The 25155-nt window shown below is 45.4% G+C and overlaps 2 protein-coding genes across 2 annotated transcripts; one reads left to right on the forward strand and one right to left on the reverse strand.

The window, feature by feature from the left end:
* The first annotated feature begins 182 nt into the window (after positions 1–182).
* Positions 183–25005, forward strand: LOC135074819 (uncharacterized). Its single transcript, XM_063969201.1, has 9 exons — positions 183–681; positions 1325–1477; positions 6752–7537; positions 7765–7873; positions 9754–9884; positions 15261–15401; positions 16715–16964; positions 17587–19478; positions 20153–25005. Exons 1-9 carry the CDS (start codon positions 529–531, stop codon positions 20231–20233), a joined length of 3696 nt encoding a protein of 1231 aa, XP_063825271.1. The 5' UTR covers positions 183–528; the 3' UTR covers positions 20234–25005.
* On the reverse strand, positions 1509–6642 carry LOC135074470 (chondroadherin). Its single transcript, XM_063968760.1, has 8 exons — positions 6536–6642; positions 6279–6453; positions 4868–5053; positions 4227–4450; positions 3845–4043; positions 3582–3760; positions 2340–2509; positions 1509–1941 (listed from the first exon to the last, which is right to left on the reverse strand). The coding sequence occupies exons 1-8, from the start codon at positions 6566–6568 to the stop codon at positions 1659–1661; spliced, it is 1449 nt and encodes a 482-aa protein (XP_063824830.1). The 5' UTR covers positions 6569–6642; the 3' UTR covers positions 1509–1658.
* Positions 25006–25155: the final 150 nt, after the last annotated feature.

The raw sequence follows: 25155 nt of genomic DNA on the forward strand, positions 1-25155 counted from the left end.
ATTTATAATCTAATTCTCAATTCGCATCATTGTTATAATTCAATTTTTTAGGATTAAACTACAGTGATCTTATTCTCAGAAGATTAATTTATAGGTAATTTAATTTTTTAAATTAACAAAAAACTTTTCTATAGTGAATTAACTGTTTTAAATACCCGTGCCATATCAGTTACTATTGTATTACACCAAGCCTTATCTGTTTTGACAATAACAAGTAATTCATCACAATTTTACCGATAAAAATATTGAGCTGATAAAACTGATAATGTTATCATTTTATCAGTATGTAAACGAAAACAAACCCCAATAACACAGACGCAATGATCAGCGTAGCGTAAACAATGGATTATTTGTATGTGTGCGTAGCTTGTTCGTTCGTTTGGTTGACAATCGCGATGTGATGTATTCTATCATCGCATGCTGAGTTATATTTTCATCAAAACCTTTTAATTTTTATATCAGTTACTCGATTCAGTTCTAAATGTTTTCTTTCGTTGTGTCCGCCTTTCTCTGTTTTGATTTCTAAATATGTGTAATTTGCCGCCGAAGTTCCATTCAGTGTGTCGCCTTTGTTTATCATTCTGTGGCGATAATTGCAGTGATGTTAAACTTCCAATTTTCGACCGTGATAAGGAGAAATCACGGCTTTCCGATATGATAATGTCATATCTATCGATAATGGTAATAATCTTTTGTTATTTCCTACTTCGACCATCAGGAAGATGCCGTTTTCTCGTGTGAAAGTTTAGCGTAAGCGTATGAGATTGTGGATGCTGATAAGCGCCATTAACTTTCTCGCGGGTGTTGGGTATTTTCGCATTGTGATATCATATTACGGCCCACGCGTTGAGTGCTCGGGCGTATGACTAATGTCATTCGGGGAAGTGATAGACGGGTGTGTGTGGCAAGCGAGTGATATCTCAGCCGCAGCCGTGTCGCTGATAACAAAGGAGCGCGCGGAGATCTGTCGCCCCGCCTCTCCCGAAGCTCGGCGCCCTCGCCGCGCGCCCCTCGCCCTGCCGCACACCTCTACTGATGCTCCCTGCTTATCCACATTATACACTGCTATTTTGAGAATTCAATATTTTCTAAATTTAGATGTATATTTTAAGGATATCAATCTGCAGGGGGACTACAGTTTCCCTTGTCTGGTGCCTTCTGTACTGAAGTAAACAGAATTAGACATTTGGAAGTTGTTTGTTATCAGATTTACCTATGAGTCATCACCTATGATTACACTTGCGAAAGGTCACTGGCCACATCATCTCTTAATGACTGTGATATTGTGAAATGCTTGAGTGTGATGTTGTAAATGTTTTTCTAGGTGTATCCTGGTGACCTCCTGCCACAGGTGGTGTGTGGAAGCTGTGCACATAAACTTGATGAGTTTCACACATTCAGAGAACTTTCACACAAATCAGAAAGACTGTTAGAACAATTTCTTCAATATGCCAATTCACTGGCTGGGCCAAAGGAGGTGAGCTATAATTTTTAAAGTAAAACATTGATTGTAACATCTAAATTAGATTATATTTGAAATTCAAACAATTATAAATTAATAATAACTATACAAAAATGATAATACATCTACCTATTTTAAATCTATGTAACAATATTTTTGATTTGAATACATTTTCTTTTAATTAATAATCACAACTTTAGGCGAAAGAAGAATCTTCATTCAAGTTAATGTACCGAATAGGTTGGGTCTTCTTAATCTTCTTCTTGTAGACTGTTTTCATTGCCTTGACAATCCAGCCAAGTACCATTCCAATGGCAACTACCACAGTGACCCCAAAGATGCTCCATAGTACATGTTTAGGTTTCAGATCTCCAATACGAAAACTTCTTTTGCTTGTGAATGTATTGTCAAAGGTAGGGCAGAAAGACACTGTTATGTTGGTAATGTACTCTCCACTCAGCCTCATTGGTGCTGCACAACTGAAAGTCACAAGTTGATTTTTGATTAAATGATTACAAACTTTTTGTTAAAAAAATGAATTAATGATTCCTATCACTGCAGTCTTGCTGTAAAAACTAAGATTGTTGAATTGGAATGCATGATAAAACTTGTAAAGTTCCTTAGTTATTTACACACACAATCACACAGTTAAAAATATCAGATTAGTCACCAACTGATGCAACTTCTTAGTCTTTACATTTTATTTATATCATTAGATGTTGTAAATGTAAATAGTTCGGATTTTGCATTTGATGTGTATTTTATTTAAGGAATGCTTTATTTGTTTACTCAGAGGTAAAGATTTTATCTAAGAAATTTACATTTGCTTAAAATAAGTTTTCTCTTGTTTTGTTTACTGAAACTTTTCAGAACTTACTAAGGTATTTCACCAAACTTGAACTTTTTGCCAGCTCCCTGAGCAGTGACAATATTTGCTAGGTCACAGTTGCACAGCCACGAGTTGCCAGTCATACCCAGTATCTCCAGTTTGTCCCATGGCATCAAGTCTGTTGACAGTTCACTAAGATTGTTGTCATCCAGATATACCTGTTGAAGAAAAGAAGTGGTACTTAGGAGCTGAATTTATTTTTTATTTAGGCAAGATGCTGTGATAATTCATGTTGTAGCATTTTGCTTTTGCATAGATAAAACAATCTCCAAATGATGCTTAGAGAATATTTAAATAGGGAATCTGTTTTGTTTTCCAACATAGCAACAAAGACATCAGCAATCAATTTAGTGGAATGCTTGGCATTTGTTCCAGTTTTAGGATAAATTTTGCAATCAGCAAATGACTGATATGAAAACACGGCAAAGTGATTAATCAGCCGACCTCGTTTTGTGTTCAGTAAGCAAGTCAAATCTGGGCCAGATGGATTATTGCACACATGATTTGAGATTAATTAAAATTGTGTTATCATTGTTGTCCGATTCGATTGTTTCGTTAATTATTTACTGACACATTATAAATAAGAATTATAATCACGTGTAAATAGCCTCAATAGATTCGTCGAAATAGTAATAATTTCCGCAACCGGGAATTGAACTCTCGACTGCACAAGCACTAGGCAAGCCATTGCGCCGTCACGTTGGAAAGCCACGCCACTTTCTTCGCTTTGTCCTGGTATTCGTTAAGATGATAATTCGGCATGATTAGATGTTTTCGTCCATACCGAATCAGGTGAATTCCGCTGTGCTAATATCGATGCGACTTTCACTCTTGTGTAACCCATCATGACTCAACTTAAAATCTTATTAGTACACCTCGATTAAGTAAGAAGGTCGATATGTTGTACTTGACTACTAATACGAGGTCATTCAGATTAGTATTAATATTTGAGATTCGACATCGATTAAGCATTTTTTTAACTCTATCATAATTCAAATTGTTACGAAATTGGTAATTGATGCCACCTGTTTTTGTCGCTCCGTAGTTATAGCGAAACTGTTTTGAAATCACCAGTTTAATAACAAATTGTTTTACGACTTATCATTAATATGAGTAGCATTAATTTTATCGTAGCAGTTACAGGTTCAATCATACTTTGACGAGTTCCGTGTTCCGTCGGTGGTCGTTATATTGTTTTATTTGTTTATAAAGCAATATTTTTAGCCTTACCTCTTTCAAAGTCCACTTGTCTTTCATGCCCCTGAAAGCGCTGCGGCTGATATACCTCAGGTTGCCGTTGTGGCAGAGGTGAAGCACCCTCAAACTCGTGAGCGGGACGAATGTGTTTCGTTTTACCTCGTCCAAGTAATCGTTTTCAGCGACTTCCAATTCTACCAACTTTGTTAAACCTAGAAAAGAAAATAACTTGATGATCTCTATGTCTTACAACGCTAAGGTTGAATTTAGATTTGATTTGCGCATTTCTTCTTTACCTATAAAACTATCATCATTCAGCTCCACTATCGGATTGTTGTTGAATGTAAGGTATTTCAGACTGTTCCCGACGATGCTGAGGCTCTCTGGGACAGTTACGAACTTGTTGTTGGACAGATCGATCTGCTGCAGTTTCGTTAGACCTTTAAAAGTGTGCAGAGGAATAGTCGCTATGTCCGTTTTTGATAAGTCCAACACCTGTAAGCCATTATACCGAATAGTTAATTTTCCAAATAATTACTTACATGAAAATACGTAAACCTTTCGCGCTTGTGTTACTTAAAGCAGATATTATTTTTCTGCACGCATGACGTGCTATTACTCACGCATTACTTTCCGTTATAGTTTGAACTTAATCTCTACAAATCTTAAGGACTTCACCTCTAAATTCGTGGCGCTTGCCAAAGCGAGGACGGTGACGTGATCAAGAATCTCGATGGGATTGTTGTTGAGATACAATCGCGTCAGATTCGGAGTGTACTGAAACAAGTCCTTGTCCAGAGAGTGGATCTCGTTGTGGCCGAGGTTCAAGGTCTCCAGGGTAATGTTGTTGTACTTGTTGTCTCTGTACGGCCCACGGAATATCTCCCCTCGGAGGACGTCCCCTGGAAGAAAAGGCAATAAAATTTAAAAAGTTAAGTTATGAAAGGTTAAGGATATAAGGAGGGCGTAAATTAAATTGTGTAATAATTATTCTTTATTTTACCTAACTTGTCTGAATGAGTTTAATGCGGCGCGGCAGTTAGACCCGCGCCCTTCTGTTAAAAGTAGTTAGTTAGCGATTAGTGGACGGGAGATTACATGAGTTTATGAGACCTTTAACAATTTGAAAAGTTAATTAACTTAAAAAATATCCGTTACTCGAAATGGTAACTCCACCAATTAATTAATTAACAATCTTGCACAGCTATGAGCAATACAAAAACAAAATCGTTTCTGTCGTTCAGGATCTATAATACCACAGGCAAACACCCCTTTTTTTGTGTCGGAGGTTAAAAAAATACTGCCTAAGTACTAAGTACCTTTAATAAGATTCTTGCTAAGATCCAAGTAGACGAGCCGTCCCACGTCTCCGAAAGCATCCTTCTCAATCTCAACGATCCTGTTCGCTTTAAAGCTGATGGCGATACGCCCGGGCAGCGCCGGTAACTGCGTCACATTGCTGATGGTGTTGTTGAAGAACGTTATTAGGACGTGTGCGTCTGAAACTGTTTGAAAGCTCTTTGTTAAAGTATATTTTCAGAAACTGACTTACGACGAAATCACTACAATAAGGGCCTAGATTGTAATGAAGATCTTAACGAAGTGCAGAGTGGACTTAGATTTGTAAAAGGTTAATTTACGCAGATTTTAGATAGGTTTTAAAACTCGCGTGGCTGTATTTTCATCGATAGTACCTAGTGAAATATTATTTTGTATTTTTGGTACACTAAACATTGACCATGTTGTGGGTGGTGCATTTTTCCTTATCTTCGTCCAATTTTACTCGATTGAATTAATCGGGGATGCCCTCTTATCGTTCCATTGTAGGGTTGGCAATTTTGGTGTTTCAGAGGTTTTTTTTTTAAAGGAAGCTGGAAACATTGAATTTTCGGATAGATCCACATTATTCTGTAACCTAGTGTTTGATAGAGCTCGTGAAGCACTTTCAGGATCATCCAGTTTTTCTATATCTTTTATAATTTAGAAATAATCGAGTTAGTTCACTTATTATTTCTACTCTGTATTCTGTATGTTAGCGATATTATAGGAGCCCTATAAATCTATAGGAATAATAACATTCCTTAATTCTGGCGCAGTCGGGAAAATATAATAAAATAAACTGTGTTTGATAATAATACAACAGTGGTCATCATTTAAGTAATATCATAGTTAAAACAAAAAGGTAAAAATTAATCTGTGAAACTACTTCAAAGTAACTGGTCGATGTTTTGATTAAAACTTCATTTTCAAGTCTGCTAATTAATAAATTAACATTAATAAACTTTTTTAATTTGATAAATTTATTATAAAAGATCAGTATAAATTTTATCCAACAGTTTTTTATATAACTTTCTCAATAATTGCCTGACCCAGCAGAACTTGTAGATGACTACTAAATAATGGACTGTGAAAACAATAATCGATTCATCCACTTAATTAATTAAAATATTTCAGTGTTTGCTTACGTTATTAGTAAATTAACAAGTAATTGCTTTGTTGTTGAAAAATCTAATAATAGATTAATTCTTAGATTGTACTTATTGGATTTTACCCGAGTCTATTTATTACGCTATACTCGTAGGTATTAGAACACGTTAATACTTAATAGCGATGACACACGTAGATAATTTGTTGAGGACTGCACTTGTTTGTTTGTGGTATCTCGAGTTATGCAGGTACGTGCATGATAGTGATAACACCTTCGTAGGTACAACGCATCCTGCGACTTACCTTTATCAATTTTGGTTATTTGCACAGGCCATTCGGGAATATGACTCAGGCTCCTCCGCGAACAGTTCAGCGTCAGGTTATTGTCATCGTTCCTTGATATATCACAAGGCGCGCTTTCCACTTCAGCCTTCTGAGCGCAACTCAATGAAACTAGGACGCATATTATCACTAACACCTACAACAAACAAAACACCATTACTTATGCAACCTACACAACACGAAGTCCGCACGGTTTATTTCGGCTCCTACGTACTCACTTCACGCCCCGGAGAAAAGTACATTTTTCTCATTAAAATTAAAACGGACTGCAATAATAACGACGAACCTGTGTAGTTTATCTTATCAGTTAGGCAGTGTAATCACGAGTGACAAGAAATGAGCGCGCACCTCATTGGTTGACGTCTTTGTTATCGTGCATTTAATGTATAGTATCGTTTGCTCTCCAAATATTCACCAGCATCATTTATTTATAGGAGGTCCTGAGCGTAACGGCGGCGAAGTTGGATGAGATAATCAAACCGTTGAATGAAAATGAGTATGAGCAAGACAATAAGCTTAAGTACGATGAGATCGGCTCGCCGGATTCCACGGAGGAGATGAAGAATTCGGAGAGCCGGCAGGCTGCGGTGGCGCTGCTCTCTATAAAGCACAACGACCCGACGAAGTACGTCGTGAAGCCGGAGGACGAGCCGCACATAATGTTCAAGAGCGTGCCCAGCATAGCGCCGCCCGAGCGCGCCCGTGAGGTCATGCACTGTAGCGCAGTTCTAGACATCATCTCCAAGGCGGTGGCGGTCGCGCAACGCGAGAACGAAGAATCGCAGAAGTTCCCCCCTAACTACACCAGCGTCATCGACAGAACACACGCACTCAGCACCAACGATGTAAAATACTCACACGAATACACCCCGGAAGACCAGTACTTGTACAACGCGTCACAAAACGCCGCGAGTCCGCGCAGCAACCACGACCATGACAATAAAGAAATGGATCTCTCACTTTACAATTCTGTTAAAAATGAACCTTCCGAGCAAAACGATCACAATGTTGATCGCGAGCACTCAAATTCCTTCTATCAAGGAGTGTTAGCTCATAATAATACGTCAAATTACCCTGATGAATACAAGCAGTCGGTTTATGCTCGGTCTTCAAGTAAGAAAACGTCTAAAGACAACTCCTCGGTATACGAAGAATGCAGTCAGAGCAGTAGTGGGTCCGATCCCGACCGACTACAAATGGATATCTCCCAAATGTCGCAGGTAAGAAAAAAAGTTACTCTTTTTGATCGTCGATTGATGACTCAAACTTCAGTAATTTAGATTGAGATTCCCCTGACTCATCAAACCCAGAGAAGCTGTTTATAAATTCTTTAATCTAGAATCATCGAATGAGTCATTATAAAAAGCTTTCAAGCATTGGAATATCTCCAATATCCAGGACCTTTTGACCTATCCTACATCTTCTTTACGTTCTGTTTCATTTGTAGGATGACCCCGAGGAGACCCAATCAGCGCGGTCTACGCAGTCGTCGCCGCCGCCTCCCGAGAACGAGGCCGACAAGGAATCCCTGTGGCAGGCTCTTCACAGGCAAAACGGTTCGTTACGCCTATTACAATAATCACCATTTTATAATGCATCTGCTTGACTTGATGTGAGAGATCATCTCTGCATTATCCCTCAATTTTTGACTTTGTAATTTCCGAATGTAGCGTTAAAGAAAAAAAAAACGTATTAAGTAGTTTTACATATTTTAACATTGTACACCGGATTTACATAGAAAGATCTGATGCGGAAATTAACGCTTACATTAAAACAAGGTTATACGATGTAATAAACAACTGAATAACAACGGTGCCATTTCATTGTTATCACTACCGATTGCCGTTATAAACGTGTAACTTTAAATGTGTATATTGTAGAGATTTGTAATAAACAATCTTCTATACAGTGTGTCCGGGCTTGTAGTGATCAAACTTTAAGGGCGTAATCTATGGACAATTTTATCGATGAAAATACTTCAAATTTGGGGCTTGACCCATTTCTCGCAAAATTACGAGGATTTAAGTTTTTAATTTTTAGTTTTCACCTCTTCCTTCAAAAACAAGTGAAAGCGTGGGAAGCTTAACACTATTGAGTAAAAATTTTATATCATGCGATAGCCAATAAAATTATCTATTAGCAGAAGTAGAAAACAGATACAAGTTTCATACATTTTAAGGGAGTAAGAATGGATTTAATTAGAAAAAAACATGACTTTTTTCACTTTTTTTTCAGTTATTTTCCAACACAAGAAAAACCAGGTCGTTAAGGTATGTTTTATTTGCATTGTATTATTAGTATTTGAGCTATTCTACAAAACGAATGTAAATTTATTAGTCTACGTCTATTAGTTTCGACGTAATTGTTGAACAAAGATACCCCTTCCCAGCGGTTTCCATAGTAATCGGAATAGGTTGTGGGATTCTTTCAGGCAGTGCATTTTCGCATGTCGCGTGCGCTATGGAAACCGCTGGGAAGGGGTATCTTTGTTCAACAATTACGTCGAAACTAATAGACGTAGACTAAAATAAATTTACATTCGTTTTGTAGAATAGCTCAAATACTAATAATACAATGCAAATAAAACATACCTTAACGACCTGGTTTTTCTTGTGTTGGAAAATAACTGAAAAAGAAGTGAAAAAAGTCATGTTTTTTTCTAATTAAATCCATTCTTACTCCCTTAAAATGTATGAAACTTGTATCTGTTTTCTACTTTTGCTAATAGATAATTTTATTGGCTATCGCATGATATAAAATATTTGCTTATTAATGTTAAGCTACCCACGCTTTCACTTGTTTTTGAAGGAAGAGGTGAAAACTAAAAATTAAAAACTTAAATCCTTGTAATTTTGCGATAAATGGGTCAAGCCCCAAATTTGAAGTATTTTTATCGATAAAATTGTCCCTAGATTTGGCCCATAAAGTTTGATCACTACATGCCCGGACACACTGTATAAATAAAAATGAATTTTGTTCGTTAGTCTGATTAAAACTCGAGAACGGCTGGGCCGATTGAACTGATTTTGGTTTTAAAATGTTTGTCGTAGTCCAGGGTAGGTCTAAACGGTGAGCAAATACGCGCGCGATATTGTTTTTATGTGACAGACAATATTCCACGCGGGCAAAGCCGCGGGCGGAAAGCTAGTAAACAATAACTTTAACTGGTGCTTTTTGTATGGAGTTTGACAGATTTTTGACGTTTGTCAAAGTTAAAGTAAGATGGTGCAACTCAGCCTTAATTCTGATCTATTCATTTATGAAGACAAGTAAAAAGTATATTAGATGTTTTCTTTTTTTCTTAAAAAATGTCAGTTAAGTAAACTCTATTACTTAACTGTCATTTTTTAAGAAAAGAAGACTAATTAAAATGCTTACAACAGGGCTTAGCAGTCTTTTTTACAAATCTTTCTAAAATAAATATGTTGAAACATAGGTCGCGGCGGCGAAGCGACGCAGCTGCTGAAGCGGCTGATCAACAGCAAGCACCTCGGCATGACGGTGTCCCCGCTGCGCGCCGCCCCCTCCCCGCTGCCCGCGCAGCCGCCCAACGGCGCCGTCTCGCCGGTGAGTACTAGTGTAGCAGCAGTGATACATGTTGACCACTAGACGCAGCGCTGAAGCGGCTGATCAACAGCAAGCACCTCGGCATGACGGTGTCCCCGCTGCGCGCCGCCCCCTCCCCGCTGCCCGCGCAGCCGCCCAACGGCGCCGTCTCGCCGGTGAGTACTAGTGTAGCAGCAGTGATACATGTTGACCACTAGACGCAGCGCTGAAGCGGCTGATCAACAGCAAGCACCTCGGCATGACGGTGTCCCCGCTGCGCGCCGCCCCCTCCCCGCTGCCCGCGCAGCCGCCCAACGGCGCCGTCTCGCCGGTGAGTACTAGTGTAGCAGCAGTGATACATGTTGACCACTAGACGCAGCGCTGAAGCGGCTGATCAACAGCAAGCACCTCGGCATGACGGTGTCCCCGCTGCGCGCCGCCCCCTCCCCGCTGCCCGCGCAGCCGCCCAACGGCGCCGTCTCGCCGGTGAGTACTAGTGTAGCAGCAGTGATACATGTTGACCACTAGACGCAGCGCTGAAGCGGCTGATCAACAGCAAGCACCTCGGCATGACGGTGTCCCCGCTGCGCGCCGCCCCCTCCCCGCTGCCCGCGCAGCCGCCCAACGGCGCCGTCTCGCCGGTGAGTACTAGTGTAGCAGCAGTGATACATGTTGACCACTAGACGCAGCGCTGAAGCGGCTGATCAACAGCAAGCACCTCGGCATGACGGTGTCCCCGCTGCGCGCCGCCCCCTCCCCGCTGCCCGCGCAGCCGCCCAACGGCGCCGTCTCGCCGGTGAGTACTAGTGTAGCAGCAGTGATACATGTTGACCACTAGACGCAGCGCTGAAGCGGCTGATCAACAGCAAGCACCTCGGCATGACGGTGTCCCCGCTGCGCGCCGCCCCCTCCCCGCTGCCCGCGCAGCCGCCCAACGGCGCCGTCTCGCCGGTGAGTACTAGTGTAGCAGCAGTGATACATGTTGACCACTAGACGCAGCGCTGAAGCGGCTGATCAACAGCAAGCACCTCGGCATGACGGTGTCCCCGCTGCGCGCCGCCCCCTCCCCGCTGCCCGCGCAGCCGCCCAACGGCGCCGTCTCGCCGGTGAGTACTAGTGTAGCAGCAGTGATACATGTTGACCACTAGACGCAGCGCTGAAGCGGCTGATCAACAGCAAGCACCTCGGCATGACGGTGTCCCCGCTGCGCGCCGCCCCCTCCCCGCTGCCCGCGCAGCCGCCCAACGGCGCCGTCTCGCCGGTGAGTACTAGTGTAGCAGCAGTGATACATGTTGACCACTAGACGCAGCGCTGAAGCGGCTGATCAACAGCAAGCACCTCGGCATGACGGTGTCCCCGCTGCGCGCCGCCCCCTCCCCGCTGCCCGCGCAGCCGCCCAACGGCGCCGTCTCGCCGGTGAGTACTAGTGTAGCAGCAGTGATACATGTTGACCACTAGACGCAGCGCTGAAGCGGCTGATCAACAGCAAGCACCTCGGCATGACGGTGTCCCCGCTGCGCGCCGCCCCCTCCCCGCTGCCCGCGCAGCCGCCCAACGGCGCCGTCTCGCCGGTGAGTACTAGTGTAGCAGCAGTGATACATGTTGACCACTAGACGCAGCGCTGAAGCGGCTGATCAACAGCAAGCACCTCGGCATGACGGTGTCCCCGCTGCGCGCCGCCCCCTCCCCGCTGCCCGCGCAGCCGCCCAACGGCGCCGTCTCGCCGGTGAGTACTAGTGTAGCAGCAGTGATACATGTTGACCACTAGACGCAGCGCTGAAGCGGCTGATCAACAGCAAGCACCTCGGCATGACGGTGTCCCCGCTGCGCGCCGCCCCCTCCCCGCTGCCCGCGCAGCCGCCCAACGGCGCCGTCTCGCCGGTGAGTACTAGTGTAGCAGCAGTGATACATGTTGACCACTAGACGCAGCGCTGAAGCGGCTGATCAACAGCAAGCACCTCGGCATGACGGTGTCCCCGCTGCGCGCCGCCCCCTCCCCGCTGCCCGCGCAGCCGCCCAACGGCGCCGTCTCGCCGGTGAGTACTAGTGTAGCAGCAGTGATACATGTTGACCACTAGACGCAGCGCTGAAGCGGCTGATCAACAGCAAGCACCTCGGCATGACGGTGTCCCCGCTGCGCGCCGCCCCCTCCCCGCTGCCCGCGCAGCCGCCCAACGGCGCCGTCTCGCCGGTGAGTACTAGTGTAGCAGCAGTGATACATGTTGACCACTAGACGCAGCGCTGAAGCGGCTGATCAACAGCAAGCACCTCGGCATGACGGTGTCCCCGCTGCGCGCCGCCCCCTCCCCGCTGCCCGCGCAGCCGCCCAACGGCGCCGTCTCGCCGGTGAGTACTAGTGTAGCAGCAGTGATACATGTTGACCACTAGACGCAGCGCTGAAGCGGCTGATCAACAGCAAGCACCTCGGCATGACGGTGTCCCCGCTGCGCGCCGCCCCCTCCCCGCTGCCCGCGCAGCCGCCCAACGGCGCCGTCTCGCCGGTGAGTACTAGTGTAGCAGCAGTGATACATGTTGACCACTAGACGCAGCGCTGAAGCGGCTGATCAACAGCAAGCACCTCGGCATGACGGTGTCCCCGCTGCGCGCCGCCCCCTCCCCGCTGCCCGCGCAGCCGCCCAACGGCGCCGTCTCGCCGGTGAGTACTAGTGTAGCAGCAGTGATACATGTTGACCACTAGACGCAGCGCTGAAGCGGCTGATCAACAGCAAGCACCTCGGCATGACGGTGTCCCCGCTGCGCGCCGCCCCCTCCCCGCTGCCCGCGCAGCCGCCCAACGGCGCCGTCTCGCCGGTGAGTACTAGTGTAGCAGCAGTGATACATGTTGACCACTAGACGCAGCGCTGAAGCGGCTGATCAACAGCAAGCACCTCGGCATGACGGTGTCCCCGCTGCGCGCCGCCCCCTCCCCGCTGCCCGCGCAGCCGCCCAACGGCGCCGTCTCGCCGGTGAGTACTAGTGTAGCAGCAGTGATACATGTTGACCACTAGACGCAGCGCTGAAGCGGCTGATCAACAGCAAGCACCTCGGCATGACGGTGTCCCCGCTGCGCGCCGCGCCGTCTCGCCGGTGAGTGAAGTATAGGACTATTCCCACCTCTCGTTCCCACCGCTGCAACTCCTGTGTAGCCAGGATCTACAGCTTGACTGCCAATAAAACCCAACCAGTGAAGAGCAAGTTTGTCCCGGGGGAAAATTAAACTGTCATTGGACCCGCAACGAAATTAATCAGAAAAACATAGGAGGAGTTCGAAACGTAGCTAAGTGCTAAGACAGGATAAAATTAAACTTCGTCTCGCCGAACTAAAATATTGCACACTTTAATGTCATGTCATGTCATGCTTTAGCATGTAAACAAGCACCTCGACATGACGGTTCCTCGCTACGTGTGAGCACCTTCTCGCTGCTTGCGTCCGCGCAGCCGCTCAATGGTGCCGTCTTGCGGATAAGTGGTATAAATGCAGTAATGAACCAAGCTATGCCATGCTCAGAGACTTCCGTCTAGCTTTACACCAAGGCTTATCAACCTTTGTTTCGCCGCGCCTCCGAACCAAAAAAAATTTTTTTTTCATGCCCTAATTGCACCACCCTTGCGCCAATACCCCCGTAATGAAGGGGCGTGCTCCCCAGTTGGGAAGTCCTGCTCTAGACGATCTGCCCTGAACTAAAGTGTCCCGAAAATTCACTGACAAAAAGCTGGGTGCTACAAGGTAAAATTCCGCGAGATCTCGCCATCTATGGTGAGTGCTATAATCCTGCAATGCGCTGCTGCGCCCAGATACCGCGTTACTGCCAAAGCTTGTAGTACCCATATTGCTCACTGCTGCGGAACAGCACTTAACTGTCGTTGACGTAAAATGAGCTATTCGATGGCGTGGTCTTGTCGTTTGTAGCAGCTGAAGTAACTCCGATGATCAGTAGCCATCACTCGTCATGGCGACTCCCTGCAGTTAGGTGCTAGGCCTTTATACACTACCGGCAACACCATTCCACCGTCCGCGTGAGCACACATTTCAGCGAATGACCGTCCTCAATTTCACATTTGCATACTTATCTGCATGACATTGATGTATGACGAATCTAATTTGAATAGACAAAGCCCGCTTAAATTGAGCCTGAAAAAAACAATTAATTCAATTCAAACCTGCGCAGATGATGTGCAATTGATCCTGTATTCCATATTTGTACTCCTTACACTAACACTTTCCACCAGTCAAATGACTTGCTTTCCTCAATGATACTCTTTATGTACAGGACAGTAATACGTTCTAAATCCGTTACAAGAAACTGAACAAGAGTGTGGCATTATTTTAACAACAAAACCTGGGAAATACTGTGCGTGTTTTCTAAATAAATTTAATTGCAACGTAACAACAATACATGACATGTCAATGAAAAATTCCGCATCCCTCATTTTTTATCACAGCGCTCATGTTGTGAATCATACGGCGCTGCTACCATTTAATTATGAATTATAGTATCGTTACAATTTCGTGCAGAACAATCGTACAATAGCGGAATCACTTACGTCGGCTCGCACCTGCATATGTGATGAGCTCCGTTCATTAGTACCACGTGAACTATTCCACGAGCGTGTAAAGATTCTGTCTTTAATTGATCCGCCTGATGTTCCGTTCGCACGCGAGAGAACAAATTCAATTTGTTTTATAACTAAATGTAACACTAGAAAACCAAGGTGTGACTGAGCTCCGTCAGCGCGAATAATAGACAAGAATGTAGGACTGAATGACAGGATAAATTAGATTCTTTATGTGTTGTTATGTTAATGCACCTTTGAGGTAAATGGAGTTTTCCTCGTGACTGTCTTTGTTCTTTTCATGAATAGGACTAAAATATTATTCTCCGCGATGTTTTACATAAGACTTGCGTTATATCATTTACATTACGTCAAACAATTGAACTGTTAACGTTAATATTGAATTTCTACATCCGTATTTTTAATTGAATAAAATCTACTGTAATCATGCTAAACACACGTTTATTATTGAGGATGCTTCCGCTTGATAAAATAATACCTACCTAGGTATCAAGTTTGTTATCTTTTATTTGTAAACATCTTTCTAAGTTCGTATTCAACAACTTTTCCTGTGGGGACAAATCATTGTACAAACAGCAGGTTTTTCATTATTCCTAGCACAGAAAACCTTACTTTTCAAATGACTGTACGATTTAGTAGTTTTTAAACCAACAGTCAGGCAATTGACGTATGGGAGAGTCTCATTTTGACGCCTCATGAATGTCAATTATATTATTGACTACCTATAGTCTGGTCCGTGAGCAAAAATCTACGTGCTCACAGCCGGGCTTTAGACTACTAGAGTATCCACTACCCAATTAATTTGCTAAATATCTCCCACAGAACGGCGAGTGGCAGCTGTCAAACCGCGGCGGCGGGGCGGGCACGGCGCGCAGGAAACAGAGCTTCCCGGCGCGCGCGCAGCCCGCAGCGCCTCAGGATGCGCCCAATGCGCAGCAATGGCCGCAGCCGCAGGTCGATAACGTGAGTAATTTGTATCACGTCTTTTATTCGGAGTGTACATACGCACAGGAAACAGCTTGATGGCGCGCCCGCAGACGCAGTTTGACAACGTGAGTAGGACTTACCTTAGTAGACTTAATTACCTGTCAACCTATCAGCACCCGAATTCGCGCATTATCAACATTGGCGTATCTAGGCTTCTTTTTCAGGGGGGGCCTGTGCCCCACGGGTGGGGAGGTGCGATTAGTATCTAGATCATGGTAAGAACTAGAACATGGTGTCATCCTCCTAGGTCGGTCCATAAATCGGTAGTTCAACGGTCAACATGGGCTAACGGTAGTGGGGGCCCTCGAATCGCGGTGGCGGAGCAGGCGCAAGACGCGCAGCCCTAGCCGTAGCCGCAGGTGGATAACGTGAGTACTTGTCTACCTATAGGCACCCGAGTCCGCGCGTTAACAATATCCCTTATGCGTGGGCTTACGACGAGTGGCTCTGTCGAACCGCCCAACGCGCAGCCCTGGCCTCAGCCGCAGGTGGACAACGTGAGTACCTGGCTACCTATAGGCACCCGAGGCCGCGCGTTAAAATATCCCTTATGCATGGGCTGATGACGAGTGGCTCTGTCGAACCGCGGCGGCGGGGCGGGCACGGCGCGCAGGAAACAGAGCTTCCCGGCGCGCGCGCAGCCCGCCGCGCTGCAGGACGCGCCCAACGCGCAGCAATGGCCGCAGCCGCAGGTGGATAACGTGAGTACTTGTCTACCTATTGGCACCCGAGGTCGCGCGTTATCAATATCCCGTAGGCATGGGTGTGCCCAGAGAGAAAAGTAGTGGAGGGTAGCTGCTCCCCATTGGAAATAGGGATGTATCATGGGTAAAAAAGCAAGAGTTTGAATTAGCTTGTCGATTAACTTATCAAAAAATGCTCGACACGTATTTTTATTTTACACTTTTTCAAAGTAATGAACATTGGAAAGGATAAAGCCTGCCAAAGTTCAAAAGAAGAGGCTCGTGACTTCATTATAAGTTCGTAATTACTTGTTTGATTGACAAATAAAAAATACGTGTCCAATATTTTTGATAATGTAATTGACGGACTAAAAGTTTTTTTAGGAACCAAAAATCTCATTGCTTTGGTCAAATAGCCCCTCCCCTAGGCCCCTGTGGCAAAAGCGTGTGTGTGTGTGTGTGTAAGCCCATCAACGTAGGCTATGTGATGTGATTTCGTGCATCCATTCAAGTTGTTCCAATAAGTGAAATTCGAATTTCAGTATCTAAAAAGATTTGTTTGCTTAAAACTTTGATCCACATTAACGATTTTACATCCATTTCCAGCAGGACACCTCAGAAGCGCCAATAGGCACAGGCGGCAACGGCCGCGCGGCGCCTCGCGTGGAACTGTCGTGCAACAACTGCGGGACGCACACGACGACGATCTGGCGGCGCGACGCGCGCGGCGAGATGGTGTGCAACGCGTGCGGGCTGTACTACAAGCTGCACGGCGTGCCGCGCCCAACCGCCATGCGCCGCGACACGATTCACACGCGCCGCCGCCGGCCCAGGCACGACCCCAAGCACGCGCGCAGTGAGTATAATATAATTATTTTAGGTTTATTTCAGTAGACTATGGTCCATATTTTCATAGTTACAAAGCCCCTATGCCATGTGCGGCCACAATAGGCTAGTTTCTTAAAAAAACTTAATTCGTCAATTACATTATCAAAAAATATTGGACACGTATATTTTTGTTTGCCAATCAAACAAGTAATTACAAAGTCTGACGCGTTGAAGTTGTGCGTAACGTCACAAAGTGCTACACTAAGCACGCCTTAACGTCACGGGCCTCTTCTTTTGAACTTTAGCGCACTTTATCTCTTTCAATTTTCATCAGTTTGAAAAAGTTAAAAATGCATGTTGAGCATATTTTGATAAGATAGCCGACGGACTAATTCAAACTCTTGCTTTTTTACTCAGGAAACATCCCTATAAAAGTTATCGTATATCGTGAAAATTTCCGACACGACGCATCGAGAAATGATGCTGCATCGTCTCATGTCGCTGGGTCGCACCGTGTTTACGCGATAGAGTTTTAGAGAGTTACGCCCCCCGCAGACCATAGCTATAGGCAGCTTCTCAAGGATCAGATTTTTTAGTTTTAGGGTACGACCATTACGCAACTAATACAACTGTGTCCTTTCTTCCCACAGAGTCCCGGCGGAGCGGCGGCAGCGGCGGCGGCGCGGGCACCGAGGCGGCGGAGGCGGCGCCGGCGGCGGGCGGCGCGGAGCCGGGCGCCGAGGAGGCCGTGCTGGCGGCGCTGCGGCGCCAGCTGCAGCCGCACCTGCTGGCCGCGCTGCACGCGCACACGCACCACCAGCGCCCGCAGGTACGGCACGCGAGCTTGTGGCACGGAGCGCCGGCGGCGGGCGGCGCGAGCCGGGCGCCGAGGAGGCCGTGCTGGCGGCGCTGCGGCGCCAGCTGCAGCCGCACCTGCTGGCCGCGCTGCACGCGCACACGCACCACCAGCGCCCGCAGGTACGGCACGCGAGCTTGTGGCACGGAGCGCCGGCGGCGGGCGGCGCGAGCCGGGCGCCGAGGAGGCCGTGCTGGCGGCGCTGCGGCGCCAGCTGCAGCCGCACCTGCTGGCCGCGCTGCACGCGCACACGCACCACCAGCGCCCGCAGGTACGGCACGCGAGCTTGTGGCACGGAGCGCCGGCGGCGGGCGCGAGGAGGCCGTGCTGGCGGCGCTGCGGCGCCAGCTGCAGCCGCACCTGCTGGCCGCGCTGCACGCGCACACGCACCACCAGCGCCCGCAGGTACGGCACGCGAGCTTGTGGCACGGAGCGCCGGCGGCGGGCGGCGCGAGCCGGGCGCCGAGGAGGCCGTGCTGGCGGCGCTGCGGCGCCAGCTGCAGCCGCACCTGCTGGCCGCGCTGCACGCGCACACGCACCACCAGCGCCCGCAGGTACGGCACGCGAGCTTGTGGCACGGAGCGCCGGCGGCGGGCGCGAGGAGGCCGTGCTGGCGGCGCTGCGGCGCCAGCTGCAGCCGCACCTGCTGGCCGCGCTGCACGCGCACACGCACCACCAGCGCCCGCAGGTACGGCACGCGAGCTTGTGGCACGGAGCGCCGGCGGCGGGCGGCGCGAGCCGGGCGCCGAGGAGGCCGTGCTGGCGGCGCTGCGGCGCCAGCTGCAGCCGCACCTGCTGGCCGCGCTGCACGCGCACACGCACCACCAGCGCCCGCAGGTACGGCACGCGAGCTTGTGGCACGGAGCGCCGGCGGCGGGCGGCGCGAGCCGGGCGCCGAGGAGGCCGTGCTGGCGGCGCTGCGGCGCCAGCTGCAGCCGCACCTGCTGGCCGCGCTGCACGCGCACACGCACCACCAGCGCCCGCAGGTACGGCACGCGAGCTTGTGGCACGGAGCGCCGGCGGCGGGCGCGAGGAGGCCGTGCTGGCGGCGCTGCGGCGCCAGCTGCAGCCGCACCTGCTGGCCGCGCTGCACGCGCACACGCACCACCAGCGCCCGCAGGTACGGCACGCGAGCTTGTGGCACGGAGCGCCGGCGGCGGGCGGCGCGAGCCGGGCGCCGAGGAGGCCGTGCTGGCGGCGCTGCGGCGCCAGCTGCAGCCGCACCTGCTGGCCGCGCTGCACGCGCACACGCACCACCAGCGCCCGCAGGTACGGCACGCGAGCTTGTGGCACGGAGCGCCGGCGGCGGGCGCGAGGAGGCCGTGCTGGCGGCGCTGCGGCGCCAGCTGCAGCCGCACCTGCTGGCCGCGCTGCACGCGCACACGCACCACCAGCGCCCGCAGGTACGTCACGCGAGCTTGTGGCACGGAGCGCCGGCGGCGGGCGGCGCGAGCCGGGCGCCGAGGAGGCCGTGCTGGCGGCGCTGCGGCGCCAGCTGCAGCCGCACCTGCTGGCCGCGCTGCACGCGCACACGCACCACCAGCGCCCGCAGGTACGGCACGCGAGCTTGTGGCACGGAGCGCCGGCGGCGGGCGCGAGGAGGCCGTGCTGGCGGCGCTGCGGCGCCAGCTGCAGCCGCACCTGCTGGCCGCGCTGCACGCGCACACGCACCACCAGCGCCCGCAGGTACGGCACGCGAGCTTGTGGCACGGAGCGCCGGCGGCGGGCGGCGCGGAGCCGGACGAAGCGGACAAACTCGAACCAAAATGTCAAGATTCCCAAATGACACACAAATGGAGAAATTGGACTTCTGGCATATAAACTACTAGCTTTCCGCCCGCGGCTTCGCCCGCGTGGAATTTTGTCTGTCACAGAAAAACTTTATCGCGCGCGTCCCTGTTTCAAAAACCGGGATAAAAACTATCCTATGTTCTTTCCCGGGACTCAAACTATCTCTATGCCAAATTTCATCAAAATCGGTTGCGAGGTTTAAGCGGGAAAGCGTAACAGACAGACAGACAGACAGAGTTACTTTCGCATTTATAATATTAGTTGGGATTACTTTCATTGCTACTTGCTACAATTTACCCCTTTTGAATAAAATCACCTGTTGGCTTTAGACTTGGTAGGTACTCATCATCTTGTTTCGTCTTAACTAACATGCGACTTGCAATGTTGCAAGAATTGACTTTTAGGGGGATGTGATGCAGGTTATTCTACATTCCACCGTCTCCTATGAGTATCCCTCACCCCTCCCGCCGCTTCTTAAAACTACGTCATTGGTTGTGTTTTGACAGCAACTCGACATCCCGTTATTTTTTAATTCATGTTGCAAATCTATATGATCAATATTCTCTCAGGTCGGGCTCAACGCTCCAGAATACGACGAAGCGCCTCTTAACCTGGTGGCTTCCCACGCGGCCGCCGAGGAGACGCACTGACTACCCCGCTACATCATCGCGTGCGACACCGCGTGACGTCACGCGCGCACGCTCGCGGGACCTATGCGGGGCCGGTGAACAGTTCTGCAGAACAGGTCGTAGTAGCTAGTAACAGAAACAATATTTTTCGAACTATGTTGAAGGATACAGATGATAGATTTTTGATCAACCACAATGTGAAAATGATGATAAAAATATGTTATTTCAATATGTAAAATCTATTAGGAGATTGGCCGTTGAATAAGCAGCAATAGGTGATTAATGGTTGAGCATGGAAAGATTTGTGGTACGGCCAAGCTCCTAAAACCGCAAGTAGTTAACATTTTAGGATTTTAGAAGAAATACCTTTTCTGCAGAACTGCGTGTACGAATCAGCCGTCACTCGCAGCCTCACTCAAGAGAAACTTAAAAAGTATTTTTACACAATTTCACGATACTTTTTGATTTATTTACCAACAAAGTTGCATGTGCATTATTTGCATTTCGTGCTATGAGTTTTGTCAAATACATTATTACAGCGAGTATTTCATAATGTGGATTATAAGCAAACGCGAAAATTATTTTTAATAATACAGCCATTTTTATGAAATACTCGTTATAATATTAATTAACATAGCGGGGTTGAAATAGCTTACGATACGATGTATAGTCGTCGTGCAGCAGACATTTACCTTTGTTGATTTTCTATAGTGATAGTAAGGCCAGTCTAATGACAATAGTTGAATGAAATAGTGCAAATTGTTCCAAGTTGCTTCGTTCTTCAAGTTTAAGTTAATTATAAAACGCCCGTTAAATCGTAAGAGTACTGTGTGGGAGTTGTCAAAGTATTATTCTAGTATATAAATGTTATCTGTATTGTTGACAGTAAAATAGTGAAATTATACAAATCAAAGAGCTGCGAGAGAACTTGGAACAGAACATTATTAAACATTTCAGAGTTAAAGTAATATGTTAACAAGTATTATTTTTGAAAAGCAGGGCATTAACTAACGTCGATAGGGCCGCGCGTAGGCGGGCGGAACAAAAGCAATATTCGTTGTCATTGTCTTAGTGCCTATTTATATAGAAGTAATAGTGCCGCGTAGTAGTTAGTGGAGAGTATTTCCACAGTGTATATTCTTCATGACTTGTGATATGTGTGGTTGGTAGAATCATGCGTGTCGGTAGTGTCGCAGTTTGATAATGTTGGAAATGCAAATTTTAAGACATACTCAGCAGCTGTTATTATATTATATCTAATGTTTGGTAGAACGTAGCCGGGATAGCTCGGCGGGAGGTGTGCACGGTTGCCAACGTAATTTTAGAGGTGAAATCTCATATATAAACACTGATATTATTGGTTTTAAGCCTTGCCTTGAATGCTCTCTTAATTAATAATAATAAAATTATATTTACGGTTACCTATTGCAGGACGCAAGTATTCAATTAGATTTAGGTGATTTAAGATATTGTAAATTTTATTTACTTAGTAGTAACACTAAAATTAAATTATAGTAATCTAATTTATTTCCCATTTCGGTCAGTATTTACAATGTAAGTATTTTTTTTTATCGAGTATTTTCTTTAATTTAGGCTACGGAAAACTAAGAAGCAATAATGACAAGTCTTCTCATATACATATTTACATTTACATAATAGAATACAAACCATATACAGAAATATATTAAAATTAATAACTAGGTAGTAGAAATACTATTGAGCAATAAAGTTTTGAATTTATCTATTACCCATTCACGCCTGATATAAATATTTAAATATAATGTAGTGATTCCAATACTGAACTGTTGTGTGTTGGGAAATGATATACCTACTTCGATATTTTTGGCATTATTATAACTTAGATGAACAGATTATTTTAGACATACAGTTTTTCTAATTCACTAATTAACTCGGCATTTTATTACATAGTTATGCTATCGAGTGAGCATTACCGATGACCAAACTTAGTGGCATTATTTTGATAAAGGACGAAGTCATAACATATCCCCGCTGGTACAGCAACAAGACCTTTGTGATTGAAAATCTCTTTTCAATAGTCTGACCGACATTCTTATGGCCAGCGAATGTTCGGGAAACTGTACGAATAAAAAACTTAGAGAAACTTATGGAGTTTTGATGGTCATTAATGTAGTTATTCTTTTGGCCATTTGTTGTTTTTCCTCATCGATCCGCTGACTCTTACGATCTTGGAGTGGCTGTTTTAATAATAGTGGTCAGTCTAAAAACAAGAATGTTATAGGTAAAGCAGAAACGACATCTTATTAGAATATGGAAATTAAATACGAAGATGATACGAGCCATTTTCTGCCTGTATTCTATAAGAAAACATCCTAAACCCGCCTTAAGTCAGACGATAGAAGAATATAATAGTTGTTGTGCTAACAGCGGCATTACTATTGGCGCATAATACATTATGATATTGTTACTTTTTTAATTGATATTATTGATAATGAGGATAAAAACTCGAAATTAATTTTGCTTTAGCTACAACTTTATCTTGTTGACAGTTTGAGTCTGACTGTCTTATTAAAAAAAGTATGAAAAGATCTTTTCTCTGACATAATATGCCTCGTCGCTATTGTTCAGCGGGGACGTTTAGTGTTCGTCCTCCCTTGTACCGGATTCACCTCATTACGGTCAGTGTTTTGTTTTATATTTTGCAAATAGCAAAAAAAGCATTTATATTATGTAAATTTTATGGGCTGTTTAGTTATTGCTTCCATTCTACTTATTTAATTGTGTTTACACTTTGATCACCGTCCTACACTTGACGTCTTACTTAATTTAGTGTTAGTTTGTTTACGATCGAACCCCACGGGCCAGTAAATGCAGAAGTCTCAGAGACATTGTGATAATACTTAGCTAGACAGAGCTCGGCAGAGTTCTCTGGTATCATGTGATTTAATTGCAGCTGAACTCCTCAATATTTTCGTCAAGCTTAATGTATTTAGAGCTTTAAAATTGAGATTATTTATTCTTTATAATACTATTGGGACCTTCTAGTTGTCGTTGAAGGCTTCCTGTCTGAGCTCATACTTTGGATGGCAGTTTACCTCTCGACAATAATGTTTCTCTAATCTATACTTTGTAATTCTCAAAATTTCGCTCTCTATTACTTATTTATTCATTTTTTGTGCGATGACTCGCGATCACAATTAATGATGAATCAACTAATGTTGTAATAATTATGCACTAATTTAGTGCATAAGTAAATATTTTTCTATGAGAATTTTGAATTAAAGATGTTGTAGTGAATTGAGTTTTTATTCGTTTACTCGAGGATAAACCCATAAAGGCTCGTTTGTGTAATGTCTTACGTTTCTTTTAATAACGGGCTGTATTCTTCGATTCGGGATTACAGTTCGATTATGTCATTCTCTATTCATATTACTGCTTGCAGTAGTGATACAGTATTATTTTATTAAATTCTACTCTGTACATTGTTAGGTTTATAATTTTATATTTTCTTAGGTTTTATCTAGTTGACGTCCGAATTTATCTTTTTTGTGTACATAATGTGTCCATTGATGGTTTCGAATACAAATTTAGTAGTAAAGCAACCAGTCCACAACGCGAGTATGTTTTTATATGGATTTTAGTAGACCAAGTTGAATCAACCTTCCTACTTTACATTTCATTGTGTTAATCGGAAGTAACAAGTAGATATACTCCACGATCTTCCAATTTGGTTATTTATTATTATTATTTAGGTTAATTTATGATGTAGTGGTGTTAAGAGTTGATGAACAATGTATATCGTCATTTAGCTACTAACAAACCGGTTGTGTTGTGTGTGCTTACGCTCTAACAAGCATGTGTTTGTGATTTCGTTTTATTATATCGTCCGCAATGGACGTCGTACCAATTCTATTGTGTATTTATAATTTATGCTGAAATATTGGCTTTAAAATTCCACTCGATAATGACATCTTATCTCGAATATTAAAGACTGACACTGCTCCCAATGAAGTCTTCTGTTCATAGTTCACCTCTCTCATCTTGTCCGCAGCGATGTCGGTGAAAGTATTTAATTCGATTATTGTGATAGTATATGTTTGAGAACGAGAAGTGTGTTTCCAAAAGCAATAACATTGTGATATGTGGTGATGACCCTTGTACGCAAGACTCAACATAAATTTATTCTGCATAGTATAGATAATATTGTCAATTATAAGATTGTTGTTAAATGTGCACTGAGCGCTTGAGCTCACAATTATAGGAGATTTAAGTAAAGCCTCAAACGAAATAGAATCTTTTGTGATCAAGACATAGTAAGAATAGTTGTAAGATTGTAAAGTGTAACAAAATATTTATTATAGTGAAGACATGCGTAGTAAGGACCCTAGGAGTTGTGAGTTCGGTAGTTCAGCTTTCACTTATGTCGACATTGACTCTATGTATGCTACTTACTGATCTAATATTCTCGAAGTGTATAGAGGTAGGCACTCTTGCTCCATCTGTAGTTAAGTTTCAATCGAAAGACGTAAAGTATAATTTCCAGCATAGAAAGCTTATGGACCATTTATTAAATTGTTGTCGTGATTACGTACCTATGTAACGTATCAAACGTAATTTTCAGCATAAATTATTCGATGGAGATTTTCGTACGAACACGTGGCCGGAATACTCATTGTGAAACATTAGTTATTGTTGTATAGATGATAAATAATGTGACTTACGCAGGGATGGATACTTAAATTATTAAAATTTTAACTGATATATTGGCTATGTAGCGAGTAGAATATTTTTTTACAAATAAATTATAGCAGCTATTACTTGTTTTCTTTCCGTAATATTACCCTTACTTAATATTTATATTATAAGAGTATCGAATGTTCTTGGGCATCAACTGACGGCAGCCGTGACGGCACATCGACGCTGTGATACGGACGGGGCGAACGCGGGGTGATGATGCGAGGGAG

This window comes from Ostrinia nubilalis, chromosome 9, assembly GCF_963855985.1.
Source record: "Ostrinia nubilalis chromosome 9, ilOstNubi1.1, whole genome shotgun sequence".
NCBI lineage: Eukaryota > Metazoa > Arthropoda > Insecta > Lepidoptera > Crambidae > Ostrinia > Ostrinia nubilalis.